A 23686-nucleotide genomic window follows, 5' to 3' on the forward strand; every position below is an offset into this window, starting at 1 on the left:
AAACTGAGTATCACATAGCTCTGTCCTCATTACTTGCAGGACAACTGGTTGCATTAGTCAGCTTTCTGTTGCTATATCAAAATGCCTGAGAAAATCAACTTAAAGGGAGGAAACATTTATTTTGGCTCATGGTTTCAGAGGTTTCAGTCCATGATTGCTTGGCCCTATTGCCTTGGGGCCTGGTGGGACAGACCATCATGGTGGGGAGGAGCACACAGCGGAGGAAGCTACCTACCTCACAGTGGCCAGGAGGCAGAGAGAGGAGGAAGGAGCTGGAGTCCCAGTACCCGCTTCAAGGTACACCCCACTGACCTAAGTTCCTTCCAGCACCAGAGGCCAAGGACCAGACCTGAAACACAGGGGCTTTGGGGACAAGTGAGATCCCAACCCCAGCACTGGTGCAGGTGGTACCTCTGCACTCCTGCCCAGCACGTGCCAGATGCCACCCAGGAGGACTCAGCATTCCCTGGCAGACTTCATCACCGTCTCTTCAGGATGTTTAAGGTGAAAAGCAGATGCCAAGAATCCAGTGTCATCTTTTCTACATGGGTCACTAGAGCTTCTTGTCTCCCACTGTTCCACATTAAACCCTGTGAGTGTATTTCAGCTGTTATCATCTGATCCTTGCTCCATGTTATCTTGGGCACAAAATGTGGAGGCTTTCTCCAAAGTCAGACTACCTGATTGGTATCTGTCTTTTGCTCTTCTGAATTCTTACTCATGGGATGACTTTTTCAAAGGAAGAACTATGTCATCCAATTTGGTACCTAACAATGATTTGGCAAAAAATTCCAACTTAGAGTTGGTCTTATTCACAATCTCCCTTTATAAGTTATTTAATTGCTGCTTGTAAGTCTTCAAAGAGCTTAAGGCATTTCATGCATTTATTATGGTCAATACAGAATTCTGAACTGAAACTTACAATGTTATCTTTAAACAGCAAGGAAAATTATAACATTTAAAAATCCATCCAAAGTAGAAGCCCTTAAACTATTTTTCTAAAGGCAGAGCAGTCACTTATTCACAATCTTACCAGTATAAACAAGTCAAGAGAATCTAAGCTTTTAACTGTTTTCTCATTGACTGATCATGTCACCTGGGTAGTACTCACACAAGGCTCCAAAGATTCAAAACAACAACAACAAAAAAAAAAAAGCCAGAAAACTTTTGTGTAAACGTTTTTTCTTCCATGGTGACCACAGCCTTAGTTTCGCCAACTCAGGAATGAGCTAGAAAAGATCCTAGACCTATTTTACAGAACAGCAAACTGAGGCACAGAGGAATGTGAGGTGCAGATACAGTCACCTGTTTGCCCCGACACCTCCTCTGTGTCCCTGAGCCTCATCCAGCCCCTCTATTTATGGAGAGGCAAGCTTGCCCCCGAAGAGAATCATATTGGTACAAACTTCCTTTATGAAGAACAGGAAGGGACGATTTGCCACAAACTGATCTCGGATGGGGAGTCTTTTCACAGCAATGCTTTCCCCAGAGGCTGCCGCTGCCTCCGTGCCCTCTTCGTTGACATCCACGTAGGACTTGTGGATGACTTTGGATAAGTAGAGGCGTCTGTCTGGTGACATCCCAGAGAGATCAGCTTTGGCCTGGTTGAAGATGTTGGTCATCCCTAGGGATTTGAGCAGGGAGTTCAGCTCATACTTGATTTCGAGCTTGAATCGGGGGATGTGAACTTCCACGTCTCTTTCCATCATGTTAGCAGAGCTGGTCCACTCCTGGAACGTCCTGCCATTCAGCTCCTTTTCTATCTGAGAGAAAAAGCACAGATGAGCCCACCTGAGCCAAACATGCAGGCTTTCCATTAAATACATTTTTTTAAAATAAATTCTCAATAGGAATGGTTCGATTTCATTGCTTTCTTCTCTACCTGGAAAGCATGCTCATGTGCTGCCTCTCCAGAAACAGTCTTGCGTTTAACCTCACTTCCCTTTGGTCTACCTCCGGTCTGTATTTCATCGTGCAGTTTCCCGTGTGCACCCCCGATCCCCTGGGCATTAGGCTTCACCTAGAGTTCTCTCTGGGTTGTTCCTGAAGTCCCTGTGTGTCTGCTTCCTGGATGAGTTCAACCACTTCTTCTCAGTCTGCATATGGGAAGTAGTTGATCACACCCCTCGTTAGGAACTTGGTTTTCATTTGGCTTTTAAGATGCCAGGTCCCTTTGTTCTTGTTCCACTGGGACAGCTTTCATCTCCTCCTGTCCCTCATTTTTTGTTGGGATGCTCCTGAAACTGAACTCAGGTGCTAACCTGACACCCTTCATGCGACTACCAACCACTTCACCTTCCACATCTGCTCAGGCTTCCAGAAGAAGACTCAGCAACCCTGACTTCTCATTCTCTATCCAGTTTCATCATTTTCTGTCGACCCTTGGAATGTCTCCCCTTGGGCACTTGAGACCCTCTAGCCAGCCCTCCTTCAGGGCCAAGCTACCAAAGTGTCACATCCCATTTTCCTAGTCAAGAGTTCAAAGCATTTTCATCACTTCCTGCCCTAATCATATAAAATCTTTCATAAAGTACAGGTAGTTTTTATCCTGAAGTATCCCTTTACTTTTTCTTTTTCTGCCTTAATCCAAGTTACCATGATCTCATGACAAAAACCCTCACACTTTTTTCTCGGGTGGGGTGGGCATTAGGGGGTACTGGGGATTGAACCCAGAAGCAATTAAACACTAAGCCTCATCCCCAGCCCCTTTTTATATATTTTTATTTTGAAAAAGGGTCTCACAAAGTTACTTAGGGCCTTGTTAAGTTGCTGAGGCTGGCTTTGAACTTGTGATCCTCCTACTTCAGCCTCCTGAGGCACTGGGATTACAGGTGTACAACACCCAGCCTGGCAAACCCTCACACTTCTAAGGCATTTGCTCATGTTCTCTGCTCTGCCTGGAGCACGCTGGGTCCCCTTACCTTGCCTGTTCATCTTCTGCTCATCTGGCAAGGCCCACCCTGAGATTATCCTCCAGAAACCTTCTCTGAGCTCCCTATTCTAATTTAGACCCTTTCTACTCCCACAGGACTTTCTGCAGAATCTAAACTGCTTCCAAACTGCTATGTGTCTCCAAATATCTTCCATCCCAGCTGACCACAGGCCCTGGATTCTGTTTCTTTCTGAATTGGCCACACCTGTAGGTCCACCTGTTCCCAGAGCCACATTTGTGTTTGTCTCACGACTGTCCCCTGTGGACTTGTGCCTGTCTCATGTCTCACTTCTCAAACTGAAAGCACACACCCCAGCCCATGTGTTTCGGGAACCCTCCCTGCCCTCTGCCCCCACCTGCTTTTACCTCAAGCCCACACTCGCTGACTGACCATGAGCTTCTGCAGGCCCCCAAAGCTTCACCTGTCTTCCTAAGGAACTGTCCCAGTCAGATTGGGGGAGGAGGTGTGGTCATTCCAAGGCCCCCCTGTGCAGGACACCTTTGGCTGCAGCTAGGGACAAGGGTTGGACCCAAACTCCTACCACCACCATGACCTCTTCTTTAAGGCGATAGCACTCATTTCCCCACAAAACAAGGAATGTTAAAAACAGGATCCTATAATTGAATTAGAAATACTGTAGTAATTTCCCCGGTAGTAAGACAGCTTAATTGGATTTCTGTGGACTGAAAACATCACGTCTCCCAAGTGTCAAAAGATTCATATGTGTGTGTATTTGTACAGTGTGTCACTCTGCCCCATGTACCTTTTTACTTAAGAATAGCTTGTCCTACCCGAGGATTAAGGTCATTGCACCCTTCCTGTCAAAGCTCCTGGGGTGATCAGGCTGAGCCCAGATTATGAATCAGTGACTGGCTGTAAAGCATCATGCGATACAGGGTGAGTGCAGGAGGGTGTGTGTGGGGGCGCTCTTGCTCTAGCTGCAGGCAGGTGCTCTTGTGTGTTACCTGTTCTAGGTTAGCTGTACCCACTGGAAGCAGGATGATCATGCTCAGTTTGTTGCCGGCATAGGGCAGCTCAAGGACCTGCATCTGTGGCTTCTTGATGGAGGCCAACTTAAATGTTCCAGTTTGATACATCATTTCCACAATGACACTTTTATCCTATTAAGAGAAAAGATTGTAACTAGAAAGTACAGTTACATATGTGAATAGGTATGTATGTATGCTGCTTTCCTTATGTATCATGAATATATCTACATTAACACTTCAAAGGCAGGATTGGCGTGTAAACACTAGGTATATCCTTTTATTACTTTTATGTGCACAGTTTATTTGATTATTTTTATTTTAAAATAAGTCATAGTTAGAGATGAGTAGTTCTAATGCCCATAGATGACTCGAGTCTACTGAAAATCAACCCAGTTTCTACTAATCTGGGAAAATGAAATCATAATGTCAATTTCTTTTTTAATCCAGTTAGAGGGATTCTCTAGAAGAAAAACAGCACAGGTAATTTTATTGTGCTGTTAGAGAAAGTAATCTCGGTATGTTCAAAGAATGCCCAAATAGAATATTAGGAAATTAATAGGTGTCTTCCATTCCAGGGACTCTCAGTGTCTAAACGCTTGTTAGGTACCCCATGAGAAAGGTATTGTCACTTAACAAGGAAAACATAAAAGTTTATAGAAAAAGCAGTGACAGAAACTTAGCCCAGTATGTTCACTAAATCTTTCTCAGTTGACCTTAAATGATATCACATTCTCCAAAATTTGCCATCAGTCTGAAAATGAAACACTTACCTCACTTAGCTGAAAGGGGGTTTTAACAGTCTCTCTTTCCTGAAATTTATTTTGCCATTGTCCTTTGAAATATATGGCGCTCACCAGGACCATTACAGAGGAAGGGTCAATTGAGCCCTTTCCAAAGAGGTTTTTAATTTTTCCTTGTAGCGAAAGAAAAAAGATAATTGTATTTGGATTTGAACTTGCTGATAATAAAGTTGAATAGTTACAAGAAATGTGCATCTATTACTTAAGCTTATTGTACACTTGAGATAGCAGCAGAACTTTTTCATCTGGCCATAGACTCCTGTCAAAGGAAGTTTATTTTAATGAATACTGAAGGTTTTGCTATTTCTAATCAAAAGATAGTGTCCATGGAGTAGTTAGTATCTCAATGATGGGTCAGTTTTTCCTGTGTCTAGTTATATCCAATGCATTATTATATATTACTGCTTACTCAGAAAATTCTTTAATAATGTATTGTGGCTTGTTTTTACTATTTAGCATCCTTTATATTTACCAGAACCTCACTACATGCAAACAGTTAAGTATTTAAAAAGAATCACTTATTCTTACAATGTACTAGAATTAGTATATCACAAATATACAACAGCGTTTGAAATAAATGCATATTTGAAAATCGAGAACTTATAAAAAGATATCAGGAATTGCTTGCTTTGGAAATATACTGATCAAAATTGAACGTGATGCCATCTTGGGGAATTTCAGTGCATTGCAATCTATGAAACCTTTCTGGAATACAATCTATCATACAGTAGGAAACATAGACATATCTAAGAACCTAAGAATCTAAGTGACAAAGACTTTAATTTGCATTAAACTTCTGGGCCTAACACAATAACTAGCATATGATAAAAATATCTAAACTGAAATGCTCAAAATGTATTTCTGAATGACTGGATAAACAAACATATGAATGCATGATAGCAATAATATTCTAAATAAATCCACATTTAGCTCCCTAATGCATACCCATGGCAGAGAACCTTATTCACTTCATTCTAAACAAGTTTTAACTGATTTGCATGTGCCAAGCACTATTCTATACACTAAAACCAAACCAAGGCTATGACACTAAACTAAACAGAAAAATACCCCTACTGTCCTGAAGTTAGCATTTCAATGATAGACTTTTGCTCAGGTTCTTTCTCAATTCAGGGTTCCTGAGCAGCCACTATCAGCAGATCAGAGTGGGTACATGAGATAAAACACATTTTGCACTATGTGCTAAGTAAATTAAAGGATCGAAAAATGTATAAACATTTTCTAACTTAATAAGAAAAACTGGATAGATACATATTTTAATCTGGTCACCTATTACAAAAGGTGAATAAGATCTGTGAGTCCATCAACAAAGAAGGTATTGTTGAGAGCTCTTCACTATTAAGAGATGAAATGGGATACATATATGTTGGAAAGCATGGCCCTAAGCACAGAGAAGAATTTTATGTTGCTGACATGCTCTCCACAAGTAAATATAGCTCTAACAGTAATCTGGTGTCATTTGATCCTAATTTTAATTTATTTTAATTAATCTGGTTTCATTTGATCCTAATTTTAATTTATTATTCAGATTCAATTTCTTCTCACATCAGGGATTGCCTAACTTTCAAGACTTCAGGAACTAATAGTATCATGAGTCAATGGCATAACCACATAGAGGATTATTTCAACAGGTAATTCCACTACACACCTTTAGGGGTATTAAACTCAAGGACAAAAAGAACTGAATTTTTTTAATCTTAAGCTATTGCTTTTTGTTTGTTTTGATTAGTACTGTCATTTGGAAACTGTGTGTATTGTGGGATGAAGAGAGTGTGCAAAAATATTAGTGACTTTATAAAATGGTATTTTTGACATGAGATAAGAGAAATGGGTATACAAGGGGGGATTTATTTAAAGTAAAAATCCCATGAATCTGAATTATAATAAATAACACATGTAAGAGATGATGTTTCATTTTTATAAAAAAGTGAATACTCCTTAGTTATGTTCACTTAGAAAGTCTGACCAAATCATTAGCAATGAACACTCATACCCAGATTATAGTATCTAAATATAACTTCTTATTAAAAGAATAACACTTCAAATAATAATTGACCTGAGCTAAAGTTCAACAAACTTCTCAAATATTTAGAAGCAGTTTATCAAAGGAGGCACAAGATTGCAAGATAGAGAAATGCAAAATGTTACTGAAAGAAATTAAAAAGAACTTAGTTAGATACATAGAGGTAAGTGTCATGGTCATAGGTTGGAGGCTGAAAAAAGATATCTTTTCTCCCCAACTCTATAGATTCAAGGTGATTTCTATTAAAATTCCAAGTGGTATAGAGGATAAAAGATGACAAGCTAATTTTAAAATGCAAAGGATAGAGTTTAGCAGAGGCAGCCCTAGAAGAGGACCTGCAGGGCCGGAGAACTTCCCCGTCCAGCCCTGAGGACTCATTACAGAGCTGCCACAATCATGGCATGGTCATGAGAATAAGCACATGGACAAACGTAACAATAGAGACCAGGAGCAAACTCACATGGACCTCTAATTTGTGATGAAGCTTACGTTGTAGTGCAATCAGGAAAGAATTTTCTTCTTAACAAATAGTGCTATGCTAATTAGATGTCCATGTAGAGGGGAATGATTTTTTAAATGAACCTTAAATACAGTTAAACTACCATAAAGCATCTGGAAGTTGTAATATGAAAATATTTTCATGAACTAGGAGTAAGCAAAGATTTCTTTAACAGAACCCAAGGGCACCAATTGTAAAGGAAAAGATTGATACATTTTATTCCTTTGAAATTAGGAATTCCATTCATCTGAAGCATCATTAGAAAAGATAAGTACAAAATGCTGGAAGTCACTCACAACATATGTATTCTGTATGTGTAAGGAACTCTTAAAATTTTATAAGGAAAAAAAGTAGGCAAATCATCTGTACATGATATAGTAGCACTTCACAAAAGAAAATGTAAAGCAAATTAAAAAGTGTTTGACCATATAATTCATAAGAGAAATACAAATTAATATAAAAATAAATAGAGTGGCTAAAATTAATATGACTAATAATGCTAAGTTTGGGCATGGACCAGTAACAAATAAAATTCCCATTTATTGCTTACGCAAGTAAATTGATGCAACTAATTAATAAAAATGCTTGGCACTAACTAAAATCAAGTGTGTTCTTACCTCACAAACGGCAATTTCATTTCAAGGTGTGTACCCAACCACACTGTATACATACGCATACAAAAAGATATATACCAAAATTCATTTAGGGGTGCTACTTATAATTGCTAATATAACTATAACTATAATTATTCAAACTAAAAGTATCCCAAATGTTCATTAACAGCAGGATGAATAAATATACTTGGGATATTCAGAGGATAAAATACACATTGATGAATATTAATAAGGCATGCAGCATAGAATCACAAGCTAAATATTGACTAAAACAACTAAACACATATTTGTGGTCCCAACTGCATGAACTGTAAAAACAGGCAGAACTTCTGTGTAATAGAAATGGGAGAAGTCAACACAGGGAGGAAGCGGGGTTGACTTTTGGGAGGGGACCTGCAGTGTTCTTGGCAGTGCCCTTCCTAGTAGCTAATGTTTTATTTTCCTGACCTGGTGTGGCAATGGGTGTGTTTACTTTGTGAGAATTTATCAAATAGCATACATACAGTAGTTTACTTCTCTATAAGTGTGTGGGAGAATTTTTGTTTTTTGGTTTTTGATTTTTTGGTACTGGGGATTTAACCCAGGGTCACTTTACCACTCAGCCATATTTCCAACCCATTGCATTTTTTATTTTCAGACAGTGTCTCAGTAAGTTGCTGATGCCTCATTGAGTTGCCGAGGGCCTCATTAAGTTACTGAGGCTGGTCTCAAATATCTATTAATATTAAACGATTATTTTCAGTTTTGCAGATTTGATAATAGTGTTGTAGTCATATTAAAGTCTACATTTTTTAGAGAAAAAAATTAATATAAGTATAGAAAAAATAGTGACTTCTGGGATTTACTCCAAAATCATATGAAAGAAGTGGAGGGAACAGGATGACAGTACAGAGCAGCAAGGCTGCTCACTGGTGATCAGCGGTCAGTTGAGGGATGGTGAGCAAGGGTGCGTTATATATTCTCACTACCTTTGTGTATCCTTAAGTCTTTCCTTAGCTAATATTTAGTTAGTTAATTTATTTAATTATTTTAGTTAATAAAAAATAGTATTTAATTAAATAATTATTATTATTTAGTTAATAATATTTAATTATTTAAATATTAATCAATCTCTGGCACAAGCCAGGTGTGATGGCACAGGCCTGTAATCTCAGCTACCCAGAAGATTGGTTTCAATATTTAAATATTTTAAATAGAAAAAATGAACAAATCTTTGCATCAAATATGTAATGTGCCACTTTAAATTTAAAGTAATATTTAACAATAGGTAGAGGTTTTTAAATTGCAAAAGGGAGATTTGATTTTAAATATTTAAATATTGATTTTAAATAAATAAACTGCAGAATTTAAACCATTTCTCTAAAGTGGAGGTGACATTCACTCTCATTCTCAGAGCCATGGGGCAGATGATTGTCAGGAGTCCTTTGAACATGGCCCCGGTGCTTCATTGCTGATCTGTCTCTCCGGTCCTGGACCCGCTCAGCCTCCCTGTTAGCACGCTGACCCAGGAAGTGTATCAACACAGCACAGATAAAGTCTGTGGACACGTATGTGACTCATCCTTACCATTAGTTTTATTTTCAACCCAAGCATTAATGGTGTTTCTCGCTTCTTCTGTGGACTGTTCAAAATCAACAGTCTGTAGGCCGGCTTGGTACAGCTTCTCAGAACAGCTTAAATATTGCTAAAAAAGAAAGTACAGCCCAATGACAGGAAAAAAGGACAAAGAAAATAAACACATTCAAAAGTCCCAACAGAGATGAAGGCAGTTCGCGGATACAAGTTTGAAAGAAAGCAAAATCCATATGTGCTTCTTTTTATTTTATTATTTATTTATTTGGGGGTAGTACTGGGGATTGAAACTCAGGGGCACTCTTCTACTAAGTTATATCCTGGACCCTTATTTATTTACTTACTTATTTGTTTGTTTGTTTTGAAACAGGATCTCACTAAGTTGCCCGGGCTGGCCTCAAACTTTCAATCCTCCTGCCTCGGGCTTCCAGATAGCTGAGAGTACAGGCCTGTGCCACTACACCTGGCTGGTACTTAGTTATTTTTTTAATATTTATTTTTAAGTTGTAGTTGGATACAATATGTTTATTTTATTTATATATTTTTATGCGGTGCTGAGGATCAAACCCAGGGCCTCACACATGCTAGGAGAGTGCTCTACCACTAAGCCACAACCCCAGTCCTGGTACTTACTTTTAATAAAACAAATACACTTTAAAAAAATCCAAAACCTTTCCCCAAAAAAATGTTCAGAAATGTCTTGTTGTTGCTTCTGTCATATCATCAGCTTTCTTGGTTCGAAAACACTCAAAACAAAAAATGACATTGCATCTCACACCATCCCTCCACTTATTGCTTCAAAGTGAAAAAACAGGAGTGATTATGTGACTGCTGTCATATTATAGATGAGAAAATCAATAACCAGAGTGGTCACATGACTTCCTTATCTGAGATCTACCAGAAGGCTTCGCACAGGGTGCGTGCGTGTGTGCATGTGTGTGTGCATGCGTGTGTGTATGAATTTCTTCACAAATCATCCTATATAAAATTAATAATATCTAAAGTAGACAATTGACATTTTAGAAACTTACGGAAAATGTCATGAACAATATCTGAAGGCATTCACTATTTTGTTCACCTGTAACATACTGTCCAAGAATACAGCCTCTGCATAGACACTAGCCTTTCCTTAACTGACTCCCCACTCCAAAACCCCCTCTATGCTGGCATTCTGGAGCCATACTGTTTTGTTTCATCTCTTACCTTGGTTCTTGGACAGCTTTAGAGATTTTTCAGTGGTAAAGAATTTTTATTTGATGTTTCACAACTTTAATGAGAGTTTTGATAAAATCATGTCTCTATAACCCTAGGTCAGCTCAAATTCAATCTCTTACAGTTAAATGCCACATGCCTTTTTTAAAAATAATCCTTTATAGATTTCATTGTATGAAATTCAGAGGATTCCAGATGGGCTCACCTCATGGAATTCCATTGCCTTTGTCCCATAGAGTCGGTTGGCAATGCTGAGGGTGTAGTTAGTGCCCGACTGGTTGATTTGAGAGAGGAGGAGTCCAAACTCGGAATGCGGCCTTCCCGCTTGACTGCACTGATAGAAATAAACAGAGTGATTTGTCAAGTGGCTTGATTTCTTGCCATTGGAGTGTCATAAATAACATGAAAACAGTACCTGGAGAGCAAGGTGTCTGCCTCTGATGAACAGGGCAGGGAATACAAGGTTTAAAGTGGTTTTTTAATTTTTTTTTAATTTTTTTAAGTCTCCTTTAGCACCACAGTCTCACCAAACTGTGACTTTATTTGCAGACTGTGTGGAGAATTGTATGCACTAGTTGGCTCTAATGGTTTAATTCAAAAGTTGGAGTTTCCATGAATAAAGAGATCTTAGTGATATGTTCAGAGACATAATCCAAGTTTTGTCACTGACATTAAACTTATAGACTCAATTTTCTTCTCTGCCACACTCTTTTTGTGGTCTCAATTTTCTATGTGCTTCGTAATGAAACACTTTGGTCCTTTACTGGACAGTTCCAACACCCTCATTTGTCCCTCAGTGATGGAATTCTGATAAGCTTACAGCTTTGATGATTTGAAAGGTGGCTAAGAACTCACTGACCTGCAGGGTTGAGGCCTATATTCCCTGAAGCAATGAGTCCCAAGCCATGGCTTTGGTCTCCTGATAATAAGTTGGGTAATCTGAAGCAAGTTTTCAGTGAATCTATATGCATTTATGTATATTCTCAAGCAGTACCAAATAACTACTTTCATGTGGGACTCCTATATAATTTTGATGTCAAAACCGATGTTCCTATTAGAAAGAACTAAGGACCATTGTCCCAAAGCATGTGGGTGGGACAACCTCAGGCCCAGTCTGTAGTTACATGGCAAAGCATCAGGGTCCTTTCTCAATTTCCTTAGTAGCAGAAAAATTCTAACCCTGCATAGATAAGGCTGGCAGACTCAACAAGAAGCACAGAACAGAAGCATGTGAGAATGAAGGCAATCGTCAAATCTGGGGGCTTTGACTAATATTACTAATATCATTAGTAATAACAGTGTTATTACTAATAACAGTAATGTCATCACTGTCATTATCATTGTGTTAAATAGGCTGAAGTGGTTATCAGAAACAGTGAAGGAGGGACCAAGGAGACAGTGCTGCTCTCCAGCCCTGGACTAGCCTCTCTGGGGCTCTGATGTGAGGGTGCAGTTGACAGCTCAGCAATGACATCATCATACCTCAGCTGAGTCCCTGAACTCTGATTTCAAGAATTCTGCAATATGATTGTAGTGAAGCACCTGGAAAAGGAAAACGGGATCAATCAGTATCAAAAGTAAAAGAGTCCACGAAAGTTGAGAGCTGTATTTGTTCTTTCACTTCAGAGCAAGACTGATAGTGACAGCCAGATTTTAAGGATGCCATGTCTCATCTGAAGTCCTGGGTCGTCTTTACATATGTTATTTAACCCTCCTAACAACTTTATGAGTAGATTATACTGTCCCCATTTTATACTGGGGAAACTGAGGTCAAAAGGTCAAGGCATTGCTCCAGACCACTGTCCATGAGGCTCCAGGGACTGAGCTCTTAGGCGCTAGTCTCATCTTCCCTCTCCTATTCTTCTTGGCTCATTTAACTAGGATGGTGCCCATCTGGGGCAAGGCAAAGCATTGCATTTTCCCAGAACAGACAATAGTAAGATAAGAGGACAACAGTAAAATAGGCAAGTGTCTTAAGAGTTATTAAGTGATATTCTTCTCTAGGTACTTTACAGAAATTATATATATATATGGAAATCACCATTATTAGCCTATGAAACCTAAAAAGTTACCATTCCCTCCAAGTCTGTTTCCCTGTCTGTAAAATGGGGATATCACTGCCTAACTGTTACATGGAGTTGTGATGAAGAAATGTAGTAACGAATATTTTTTAAAACTTACTAATTTCTAAAATGCAGTAAGTTTCACCAAATTGTTTAAACTTCTCTAAGAAAAGTATGTTTTCCTCTATAAGAAAAGTACATATGTTCTCTATCACACTTAAATCACTGAAAGTAGGAATTCCTAGAGTAAACCACAGAGACTTATTTGTGACACCACTTGTGTTGGGATATGAGGTTTTCCCCAAAAGCTCACGGGTTAAGCCACGCAGGAATATTCAGAGGTGAAATGAGAGTGTAACCTATATTAGTGGATTAATCCATTTGGTGGATTAATAATTAGAAGGGACTGCTGACTTGGGTGGTAACTGTAGGCAGGTAGGGTGTGACTAGAGGAAGCAGGTCACTGGGGGCGTGCCTTTGGGGTTTATATTTTGTCCTGGTGCCTCCTTCTCTCTCTGCTTCCTGGCTGCCCTGAGCTGAGCCACTTCCCTGTGCTGAGCTCTTCTGCAGTGATCTTCTACCCCACCTCAGGCCCACAGCTGGAGTCAGCTGATTATGGACTGAAACTCTGAAACCACAAGCCCACAATAAACGTGTCCTCCTCTAAGCTGTTCTTGTCGGGTATTTTGGTCATGGTGACACAAAGCTGACTAAAGGCACCCCTGACAATAAGGAAGAGACCATCTGATGCATGGATCACACTATTTGCATGACAGTGTATCCTGTTACATAAGCCATTTTCCCTTTTTAAGAACATGATCTGCCCAAGTATGTTTTGGCAGTTCTCTCTGCATAAAGATAGAAGTCATATGGTGGAGCAGAGGGGACAGGGAGGGAGGGGACACGTGGACAGTGCGAGGCTCAGGGGAAACTGCCCACGCGTTCCTTACCTTTTCTATTTGGTCTGCGCTGTTCCCTCTGGCACCAAGGAGGAGCATGCTTAGCGCAGAGAGCAGACTCAGTGGAGAAAAGAAGACATTGTCTCCTACGTTGTTACTGCTCAGCTCCTTGAACACATCAAGACAAAATTCAACGTTTGCTGTGCTGAGGGAGCCCATTCTGACACCAAGCTCTGCCTGAGAACAGGAAGGAGAAAACAATCTCAGAACATCACTTGATGATACCCGGAGTTCAGGTTATACATGTCATGAATGTAGGCGTCTGATCTCACGGCTTCAGGAAAACGTATACATCCTGTCACAGCCTCTGAAAAAGTAGCAAATGCTACAAGGAGGAATTCACTTCGTTTTAGATTCTAATGAATAGATCTACTATCCTCCAGCCAACGGTTCAACACTATCTAACCATCTCTTGTGAACATGGAAGAATGAACTGTAGGGCAATCCCTCCATGGCCCCCACTTGTCCCTGCAAGAGTTCTGTTTCTATTCTTCACACTTGAATAAGTCTTTTCACTCTTACCAAAAAAAAAAAAAATGATCTATGATTGTTCTGGAGCAAAAGAGCATGGGGAATTGGATTCTTTTGTGCTTGATTTCCACGCTTTAGGAAACACCTCAGCCTGGAATTCGTGCAGAAAAATTCTTTAACTAAACAAACTCAGCCAAACAAGATATTGTCCCACTAGACTGACAATTTTGCAACCTCATAGGAGGGGAATGCCTCCGTCTCAGTCATGCTTGCACAAATAATCTGATAATAATGTAGTGTTAGGCAAAATTCTCTGCACATATTTTCTTTCACTGGTCCATTATAGTTGCACATAATAGTGGGATTCGTTGTGAGATAGTCATACGTTTTTATTTCCTTGATAGACCTCACTCCCTGTACTCCTCCAAGAAAGTGCAGCAACACTGTAAAGTGGGCCACACCATAGGAAGGTGATCAGAGCCCCAATCCTGGGCTCACGACCATGTTAGTGGCAATTGAGGAATGAAGAGGAATGCTGAGATAGAAAAGATGACCTGGTACATGTGTTACCTTAGGAACCGAGCATGCTGGGAAGGAAGAGTTTATTCTATTCACTACACCAAGACTAATGGAGCTAATTGTAGGGAGTTACAGAAATAACATTGATCAAGAATCATTTCTGGGGGCTGGGGATGTGGCTCAAGCGGTAGCATGCTTGCCTGGCATGCATGCGGCCCGGGTTTGATCCTCAGCACCACACACAAACAAAGATGTTGTGTCCGCCAATAACTAAAAAAAATAAATATTAAAATTCTCTCTCAAAAAAAAAAAAATCATTTCTGTCCCTGAAAGTCTTGTTGTTCAGGAGCCTGGTGCTTCCTGGCCCTGACTTTCAGCTGACCCTCTCTCCTGGTCCCACCCCGCCTCCTCTGTCTTCTGTAGGACCTCCTTCCACATTCAACCTCCATGCATGATGGATCAGGCTTCAGATCTTGGGCCTCTCCTGCATTCACGCTCAGATCCAAGTTGACCTCATCCAGCCCTGGGCCTTGCATGAGGTTGATATGCTCTGAGCCCCTGCATTTATGCTGCCCCTGAATTCCAGACCATCCAGCCAGCCACACATTCAAACTCTCTGCTCTGTGGCTAATAGGTCTCTCAAACCTAAGGTGCGGAAATGAACACCCCCTCCCCAGCCTCTCCTCTGGTAAATAGCACCTTCACTTCTCTACTTGTTCAGGCTAAAAAGCTTGGGGATCACCTGTTGAGAGCCACAGCCGAAGGGGCCCTAGCAAACTTCCAGCTGCCAGCTGATTGGCTCCTCTGCCGTGATGCTCATTGGGCTGTTTCCCTGCCCATTCAGACCACGAAGCTGCTCATTGAGGGATTCTTTTGGCTCCGCCCACGTGGCCCAGCCAATGGGCCTCAAGAGCGGGAGGAGTGGGGCTTGAGAGGCTCCCCAGAAGCCGGTGGTGGCAGTTGGGATCTGAGAGAATTCCTGAAGTGCTCCTGTGGTACAGTGTGTGTTCTAAAACTAAAGTTCATTTCTGCTTGACAAGTGGCTTGTGAATTGTGCCCAGCCAGACTATGGCATTATTTTTAGAACACACTCTACACCACAGGAGCTCTTCAGGAATTCCCTCAGAGCCCAACTGCCACCACCGGCTTCTGGAGAGCCTCTCAAGCCCCACTCCTCCCGCTCTTGAGGCCGATTGGCTGGGCCACGTGGGTGGAGCCAAAAGAATCCCCCAATGAACAGCTCCGTAGTCTGAAAGGGCGGGGAAACAGCCCAATGAGCATCACGGCAGAGGAGCCAATCAGCTGGCAGCTGGAAGTTTGCTGGGGCCACGGTGAGCCAATCAGCTGGAAGTTTGCTGGGGCCTCTGTGAGCCAATCAGCTGGAAGTTTGCTGGGGCCCCTTTGGCTGTGGCTCTCAACAATCACCCTTAAATGTTTTCTCATTCACAGTCCATCTATGAAAATATCCTGTTTCTTCAGCTTCAAGAATATCCACCCTCTGCCCACTTCTCACACTCTTCAGTTACCACCCTGGTCAAAGGTACCTTCCACTCTCTCCTGGAGTACTGAAATAGTCACCCAGCTGCCTACGTCACTCTTTACCCTCTCCATGGTATGTTCTACAGAAACTAGAGTGATATTTTTTAAACCTCATTGGCTACAATACTGCCACTGCGCAAAGCTAGAGTGATATTTTTAAAAGATTCTCTTCCCTACTCAAAAGCCCTGTGTTTTCCCTCCTCTCAGGGAAGAAACCAAAATGGTTACCATGGTAAGCAAGGCTCTCCAGGCTGGCCCCAGCTCCCTCCCAGACCTCATTCCCTACCATTCTCCCACCAGTTCACCCTGCATGAGCCATGTCACCTCCTTCCATTCCTTCTGGGTGACATGTTCTCATTAATAAGAATCCCTGATCATTCATTCAGTTTGAGAAGGCAGCCACCATCTCTCCACCAGAGCCCCAATGTTCATTTTCTTCTGGCACATGTCACATGTCACTGGACTGACTATGTATGTATTTATTGTTGGACCCACTTCCTCCAGGGTGTCATCTTTATTAGAGCAAGGACTAGGTTTTGCCCTTATGCTTTTTTTTTTCTTTTGTAGTTGTAAATGGACAGAATGCCTTTATTTGTTTACTTTTAAGCGGTGCTGAGGATGGAGCCTAGTGCCTCACACATGCTAGGCAAGCACCCTGCCCCTGAGCCACAGCCACAGCCCTGCCCTTATGCTTTCTTCCAGCACCTGGACCAATGCTGGCCACAGAGCAGCCACAGGATAAGCACCTGTGAAAGAAGCACAGGAGGGGATTTCAGTCTGGTCAATGTGATGCTACGCAGTGATGCTGAGGGAGAAGGAGGCAGGGGCACAGAGCAACCTGAGAGGTAGGACAGACCTGGAGCAGGTGAGGTGCCCGCTGCCTCTTGAAGAATGAAATCAGACTCACCCAGGTGTGTGCATGTCAGAAAAGAGCTCCCCACAGAAGGAAAGGCGTGAACAGAGACTCAGACACCCAAGAAAATGCTATGTTACAAAAACATGAAACGGGAAGTCAAAACGGTGGCGGGAGGCAGGCAGGACGAGTCCTTGGGCGCTCAGCAAGCCCCATTTAGGAGAGACCAGACAACTCATGGTGTGCCGGGCCCCCATGCAGCTAGGCAGAAGTTCAGACCGACCAGAAGTTCAGTCCAGGATGCTCCCTCCCCTCCCCTTCCTCTCTGACCTTCTGAATGACTTCCTGGGGTTCTCTTCTCAGTAGTCTCCCCACCTCCCACCCTCAAATTGCTCTGCAGGCCACCACTGGAATTCTCTCCCATCCTCCCTTCCTTGGATGGGTATTTCTTCTTTCTAAATACCTTAAATTCTTCCCTAGACAGCTTTAAAAAAAATGTGGATTGTCCACTCTTCAGCCCTCCCCTCAAACTTTCCTTCTGTGCTGAGAACCTGCTTTCCTTCAGATTCTGTAAGGTCACACCTGCAGAGAAGGCTCCACCCTCCTCGGCCCCCAGGAGCAAGCCTTGGTTGGCCTAACCCAACTGAGACATCTGTCTCCCAGGTCAGTGACTGGTTTAGGACTCAGAAGAGCTGTAATTTTTTGCCAATAAAAACTATTGCAACAGTTGCTGGAGGGCTTCTGGGAAAGCCTTCTCTCCGATAAAAGGAGACCCACAGGAGACCCACCAGCTTTTGCCCTCTTTTCAGAGTCATGTCATGTACATGCAACTACTATTGTAGCAGCTGTTTTGCTACCATGAGATAGCCAGCCAAGAGGATGCCCAGCATCTCAGAGAGAAAAGATGGAAAAACCTTGAGTCCTCAATGACACATCATCCAGGATGATGAGCAACCTGGGCTCTGCCCGACCTTGGGACTTCTTGTCACGTCACATGAAAGCTTTTCCTTGTTTTTAAATAAACCATTTTAGTTGGGTGTCTTGGCACTGGCAGCTGAAGCATCCCAACTCATCTTAAGAATTTCTTTAGGTACCTTTCACTAAGGCCAATGAGCCCTCCCCCACATTCACGCTTTCCTGGTCAGCTACATATTTTCTTATTTAGTCTCCCAGGAACCTGAAAATATCTCACTCTTTTACCTTTGACCTTCTAGGTTACAGCTTTGCCCTCTTTTATAGAACGTGAGTCTAGGCCTACATTCCCTTGGACGTTATGACAAATGACCCGTGTTGGTCCCCACCTGTGCATGTCTATTCTAGGTACTAACTTGTCTTGGGTCAGTGCAAATCTGAGCTGAGCTCACGGGAGGTGTGTTCTCTGGAATGTGAACTTGTCACTGATTCAGGTATTTGTGGCATGCTTCTTACCAAAACAGTGCTGCAGTGCCCTGATTGTCAAAAACAGCTAACAGAGCCCAGCCTTCAGACCTGGGGAGGGAGAAGAGAGCAGGGGCATCCAGTGTCAGACAGAGTGAGCCCCAAAAACAGTGTGTCACTTTTGGACTTCCAAAATAACGACCCATGGCATGTGTAAGGTAGAAATGATGCTCGCACATCCCTGTAATCAAAACCGGTTGCCCTAAAATTATCATTAAGGAGCGGATATTGCACATTCCAGTTGTCAGACTACCAAGCAGAGTATAATAGGGCCCAGCAGTTATTCTAGTCCAAACCTGGATTATACTTTTCTTTGCTCTTGATGTTTTGGGTTTTTGTTTTTGTTTTTGTTTTGTTTTAAAGGTATAACAGAGGACTTTGCTAATCTTATTTCACTAAAATGCAATTCTATTCTTTTAGCAGGATTCTGTCATTCAAATTAATTTCAATATAGTTCTCTGTGATGTGCATAATGATATCAGTGTCCTTGACTTTGTTTAGTGAGTTTGGTAATGAATGTTCACCCAATAATGAAGACTGTCGAAGCTGGACACTCTTCATACTATATTCTGCATCACAATGAATGGGGTTAGCTAGTAGAATCATGTTCTTGAAGGCAAGTTCAAATACACAAGTAAATGCACACTTATTTTTCTTAAATTTATGTCATAGCATTACTGTAAAAGAGCTTGTCCACACATGTCATTGAAGCCCTGTTATTACCTAAGAAAAGGCTTTGGAATATAGTACTAGACTTTGGAATACACTACTGTACTGCTGGACATACACATACTAGGGTATGTCCAGCACTTTTCTTAGTCTGTCTGTCTGCTGTCTATATTTTTTATAACTGCAAGTGCAGAAGGCTCTAGTAATCTCACTCCTTTCTTCTGTCACAAGCCATCATTGAACTACAAAGGCCATTCTCTCCTTAGATTATTGCCTTGGGCCTACTTCATTCTCCTTCCCCTCCACCCCATAGACATTGCTTTTGTTTAAATCATATCCTTTTATTATATGTGTTCTTAAAAAATAGCAATTTTCTTAATTTATTACCTTTTAATTCTCATAAATGAGCTTCTGTGAAATGGTTTTTCACTTAGTACTATGTTTTAAGATGCGTCCATGTGACTCTGGGAACATAATTTGTGACTGCTGACTACTGCCTTCCTGTGCTTCCTGCCCATTTCTGTCTGTCCACTCCCAGGCACAGACACCTAAATGGCCTCTTGCTTTACACCATCACAAAGAGTGCTGTGATGAACATCCTCATACACACCCATGTACACGCCTATTCAAGAATTTCTTTGTAAAGGAAACGACTGAATCACTCAGTTTGCAATGGCCCAAGTACTACACGTGTACCATTCGGAGTCTTAAGTCTTGTGGGGTGGGCCATGTTTCTGCAGTTCTGCAGAGAAGACAGCAAGGGCTTGCAGGGGTCATGTGCGGTCAAAGAGTGAGGATCCCAACAGGGGTCCATCTGTTCTCAAATCTATGTTTCTCCCACCTGCTGCCATATGCTAGTAAGATAAGTTGTTCTTTGAGATAAAATGATGATTTTATTGCACTGTTTACTATTCCTTTGTATCAATGACAGTGTCTTGCCAGAAAAATGAAGAAATTTTGTGTAAGACTTAGAGCATTAATAGGTTAACTTTATAGTTAATGAATATATTATTATTTTTCCTTACTTCACAGATCTTACGAATCTTCAAGAGTTCAGCTCACAAAAAAGGGAAGATTTTAGGTTCAAGTTTTTCTAAAATATCATTGGAAATATATAACTAGAATTAGTCTGTGAACTTTGGTATTTAGCAAGCTTATTGGCAAGATGGAGTTTTAACTGTCATCAGTGTAGCACGGAGGGCGTCTATGGTTCCTATTCATATTGCAAAATTCTACCTTTTAGCAGAAGAAATCTTTCACACAGAGTCCCAATATCAGCCTTATATTCCACTGAGCTTATGCATTAGACTTTACTGTCTTCACATGTACCATGCAGATTTGGGTTCATTGAACACATTGGTCTTCCTCACAGGACTGACCATTCCCTGAGGGCAGGGAAAATATTCCCAAGAAATTATCAGTGTTCTCACATTCACCCCCAAATCCATGTCAGTTAGAGAAATCAACATTCTGAATATTCCACAGCTTCTAGACTGATCTGTATTACCTAGTCAGTTTCATGGAAGAGGAACCCCACAGTAAACAGAAGTCCCAAGGCACATGGAGTTTTATCAGAGTTGAATGGACCCCTGAGAAGGTCCCACTCAGGTGGGGAGAGAAACCTGGGAGTGTCCTAAAAGTTGGTGAGCTTCAACTTGAATTCCCAGACAAGGAATGAATTATAGAAAACTCCTTTGCACCTTTTTGTCTGCTTCTGGGGGTAAGAAAATTCTCTGCCAAGCAAAAGGAACGTGACCTCAGGAAGCTGCTATGGGAGAGAGATAGGGAAAGGAAGGTGCTGGAGACTTTCTGGGTTACAAGAGAGGTTTCCAAAAGAGACACAGCTCTCCAGGAAATGTGAGGAAGGGAACCTATCTCATCAGGTGATACTGACACTGAAGGACTGCTGGGGACAGAAGGTCTAGGTTAGTTCTAGGGGAGAAACATCTCCAAATGTTCCTAAGACATCAGCCTCATAAAACCCAGAAGGCAGCCATTCACAGGACTCTTGTCTTGTGACAGCTTTTTTAGTGCCCAGAAGTCAGAGCAAATCCTTTTCTCTCACTCTCTGTCCTTCAAACTTTCTAAATTTTTGCTCAGTCTTAGAAATAATAGAAGTTTCCAAATGCACACCACATCACTCAAACATAAACCCTCAGACTTTTATGTCCATGTGCAAAAATACACATATTAACAGACTACTGTTATAGCCATAAGAAAAAAAAAACACAGAACAAACAAAATAAAGAAATTCTTTATAACACATGGTGATTAATAAGGCCAACTGAGTGCAGATGAGATCCTTCAAGGAACCAAGAGAGGCTTCATCCTACAGCAAACATAGCCATGCATGACTAGCTCTGTTTCAAATAAGGATTATTATTAACTAGAAAATATCCACGGATTTTCATTTTACTCAACAAATCAGAGATTTGAAATCAAGTGAGCCTGCCTCAAAAATTTTAAAATGCACATTATCAAGGATATTCCAATGTGTTCATGGATTCATAAAGGAATCAACAAAAGCCACACTTATTAAAATATAAGCTTCCCCCTCATTTGGCTCACATGTCAAAGGGCCTTACTTTGCTTTTATTGGTTCCCCTTTGACAATAAGCTCAACCAGGATAAATGACAGAAATACTTCTCCTTACCTTTGCTGCTTTCTGATGGTGAAGTGGACAGCTTGGCAGGCTGGACTGGAGCTGTGTCCCTCAAGGAAATGCAAGCCTTCACTTTTTGGCCCCTCCCTTTCCATTTGTGTCCTTAGTGACTCAACTCCCCACCTGCTGGGCACAAAGCCCAGCCCTAACAGGAAGTGCTTGTCAAGGGCCCTGAGAGCCACTGTGAGGGATGGCTGGGCTCTCTGGAGAAGCTGGAAGTTCTAACCCTCTTTCTGCTTTACTAATAGGGAAACGTTGACAAACCCAGCCCTGATGCAAGAAAAATAGGCTCTTTCTAAAGAGAACCACATCGGCACATCACGTTGGCAATGCCATGCTCAGAATTCCAGGGATTGCCAGTGTCCCTGTACATGACACAAAGCTACTCAACAGGAAGGATTCAGTTGTGACAGATGCTTCCCAGCCTGAGGCACATTGATCCCAAGATCTCCTGGGAGCATATATATGTTTACATGTGGCACTTCGGCAACCCCCCAGCAGGCAAATCCTGTCCCATTAAAAAGAACACAAGAGTGTGTTTAACCCAGAGTTATTCTGTGGTTTCCATTTAAAACCTTGGCAGGAAGAACAAGCCTCTACTACCCACAGGCTGAGATTGCAGAACTGGGGGAGAAAAACTACCGATGAGGGGTGGGGTGAGAGCTGCACATGAGAACTCTTTGGGGCGTGCAAGAGGCAGAAGCAGCATCAGAAGTAAAGCCCCACTTCCCCTGGCCAGTCTGTCCACAATCCAGCTGACCCAGAAGGACACCACCTCCAGCCTTAAGCTGTGAGGGCCGACTGCACTATGTGTGATGAGAGAAAGTCCATATGGCATAAATTTTTCTCTTCTTTCTCAGCATGCAATGTATCTGCCCTCAGTCAAAACTCAACCATTCTACAAAACACAAGAACCAGAAACTTTGATCTAAGACCTAATGACCCCCCAGGTTCTCATAAAAATAATTGTACATGAGCAACCACATGGAACTCAAAGTAGCTCACCACCTTCCAATCCCTTCTTTGTGTTGAGAGGAAGTATTTTCTTTTCTTTTTTTTTTTTTTTAGAGAGAGAGAGAGAGAGAGAGAGAGAGAGAATTTTAATATTTATTTTTTAGTTTTTCGGCGGACACAACATCTTTGTTTGTATGTGGTGCTGAGGATCGAACCCGGGCCGCACGCATGCCAGGTGAGTGCACTACCGCTTGAGCCACATCCCCAGCCCCAGGAAGTATTTTCTGACATGAGCCAATCCCCCAATCCCACTGGGGCATCCGTGGTTGGGGAGGTTAGAATCCTCTGTTGAAAACTGATCCTCTACCTCCTGATTTTGTTTTCATCTTTCCTGAAATCCCATAAGAAGAGACATAAATTTCTTAACTTTCTTTCTATGTAAGTATCAGGCTGATTAAAGAGACTCTTTATGTCCTTGGTCAGGATCGTGTCACTGTTGTGCCTATTGGAGAGGCACTTACTTCTTTCAGATGGGAGGGTGTACGTTGGCCCAGCACTCTTGCCTCTGTTTACCCTCCCATTGACTCCTCCTCCCCTAAGGTCCTAACCTGGATTCCTTGGAAGAAGACCCATAGACAGAGTCTTACATTCGGGTCATGTATTTGGAACATGATCATAAGGAATAGAAGTAGGAGAGAAAGAGGTGGATCAGGAAAGGAGGGAAGGCTACTGCCATGATTGTGCTTAAGTTAGGCTCTGGCACCTGGGCCTTCAGACCTTCCAAGGAACCTTGCTTTCCACCCAGGAGGAAAACAGGGAAAGCAGTTCTCTATTGGCTTTCGTCCCCATGGGTCCAAGAGGGCTCCACAGGTGCTGTGGGCTGGAGCCACACTTTATTA

At 41.8% G+C, this 23686-nt stretch overlaps 1 protein-coding gene across 1 annotated transcript; it reads right to left on the bottom strand.

The window, feature by feature from the left end:
• Nucleotides 1-866: 866 nt before the first annotated feature.
• Serpinb11 (serpin family B member 11) lies at nucleotides 867-21984 on the bottom strand. Its single transcript, XM_015482228.2, has 8 exons — nucleotides 21825-21984; nucleotides 13674-13859; nucleotides 12143-12202; nucleotides 10866-10994; nucleotides 9443-9560; nucleotides 4693-4835; nucleotides 3899-4054; nucleotides 867-1763 (listed from the first exon to the last, which is right to left on the bottom strand). The coding sequence occupies exons 2-8, from the start codon at nucleotides 13839-13841 to the stop codon at nucleotides 1359-1361; spliced, it is 1179 nt and encodes a 392-aa protein (XP_015337714.1). The 5' UTR covers nucleotides 13842-13859; nucleotides 21825-21984; the 3' UTR covers nucleotides 867-1358.
• Between the last annotated feature and the right edge of the window lie 1702 nt (nucleotides 21985-23686).

Source organism: Marmota marmota, unplaced genomic scaffold (assembly GCF_001458135.2).
Source record: "Marmota marmota marmota unplaced genomic scaffold, marMar, whole genome shotgun sequence".
Lineage (NCBI taxonomy): Eukaryota > Metazoa > Chordata > Mammalia > Rodentia > Sciuridae > Marmota > Marmota marmota.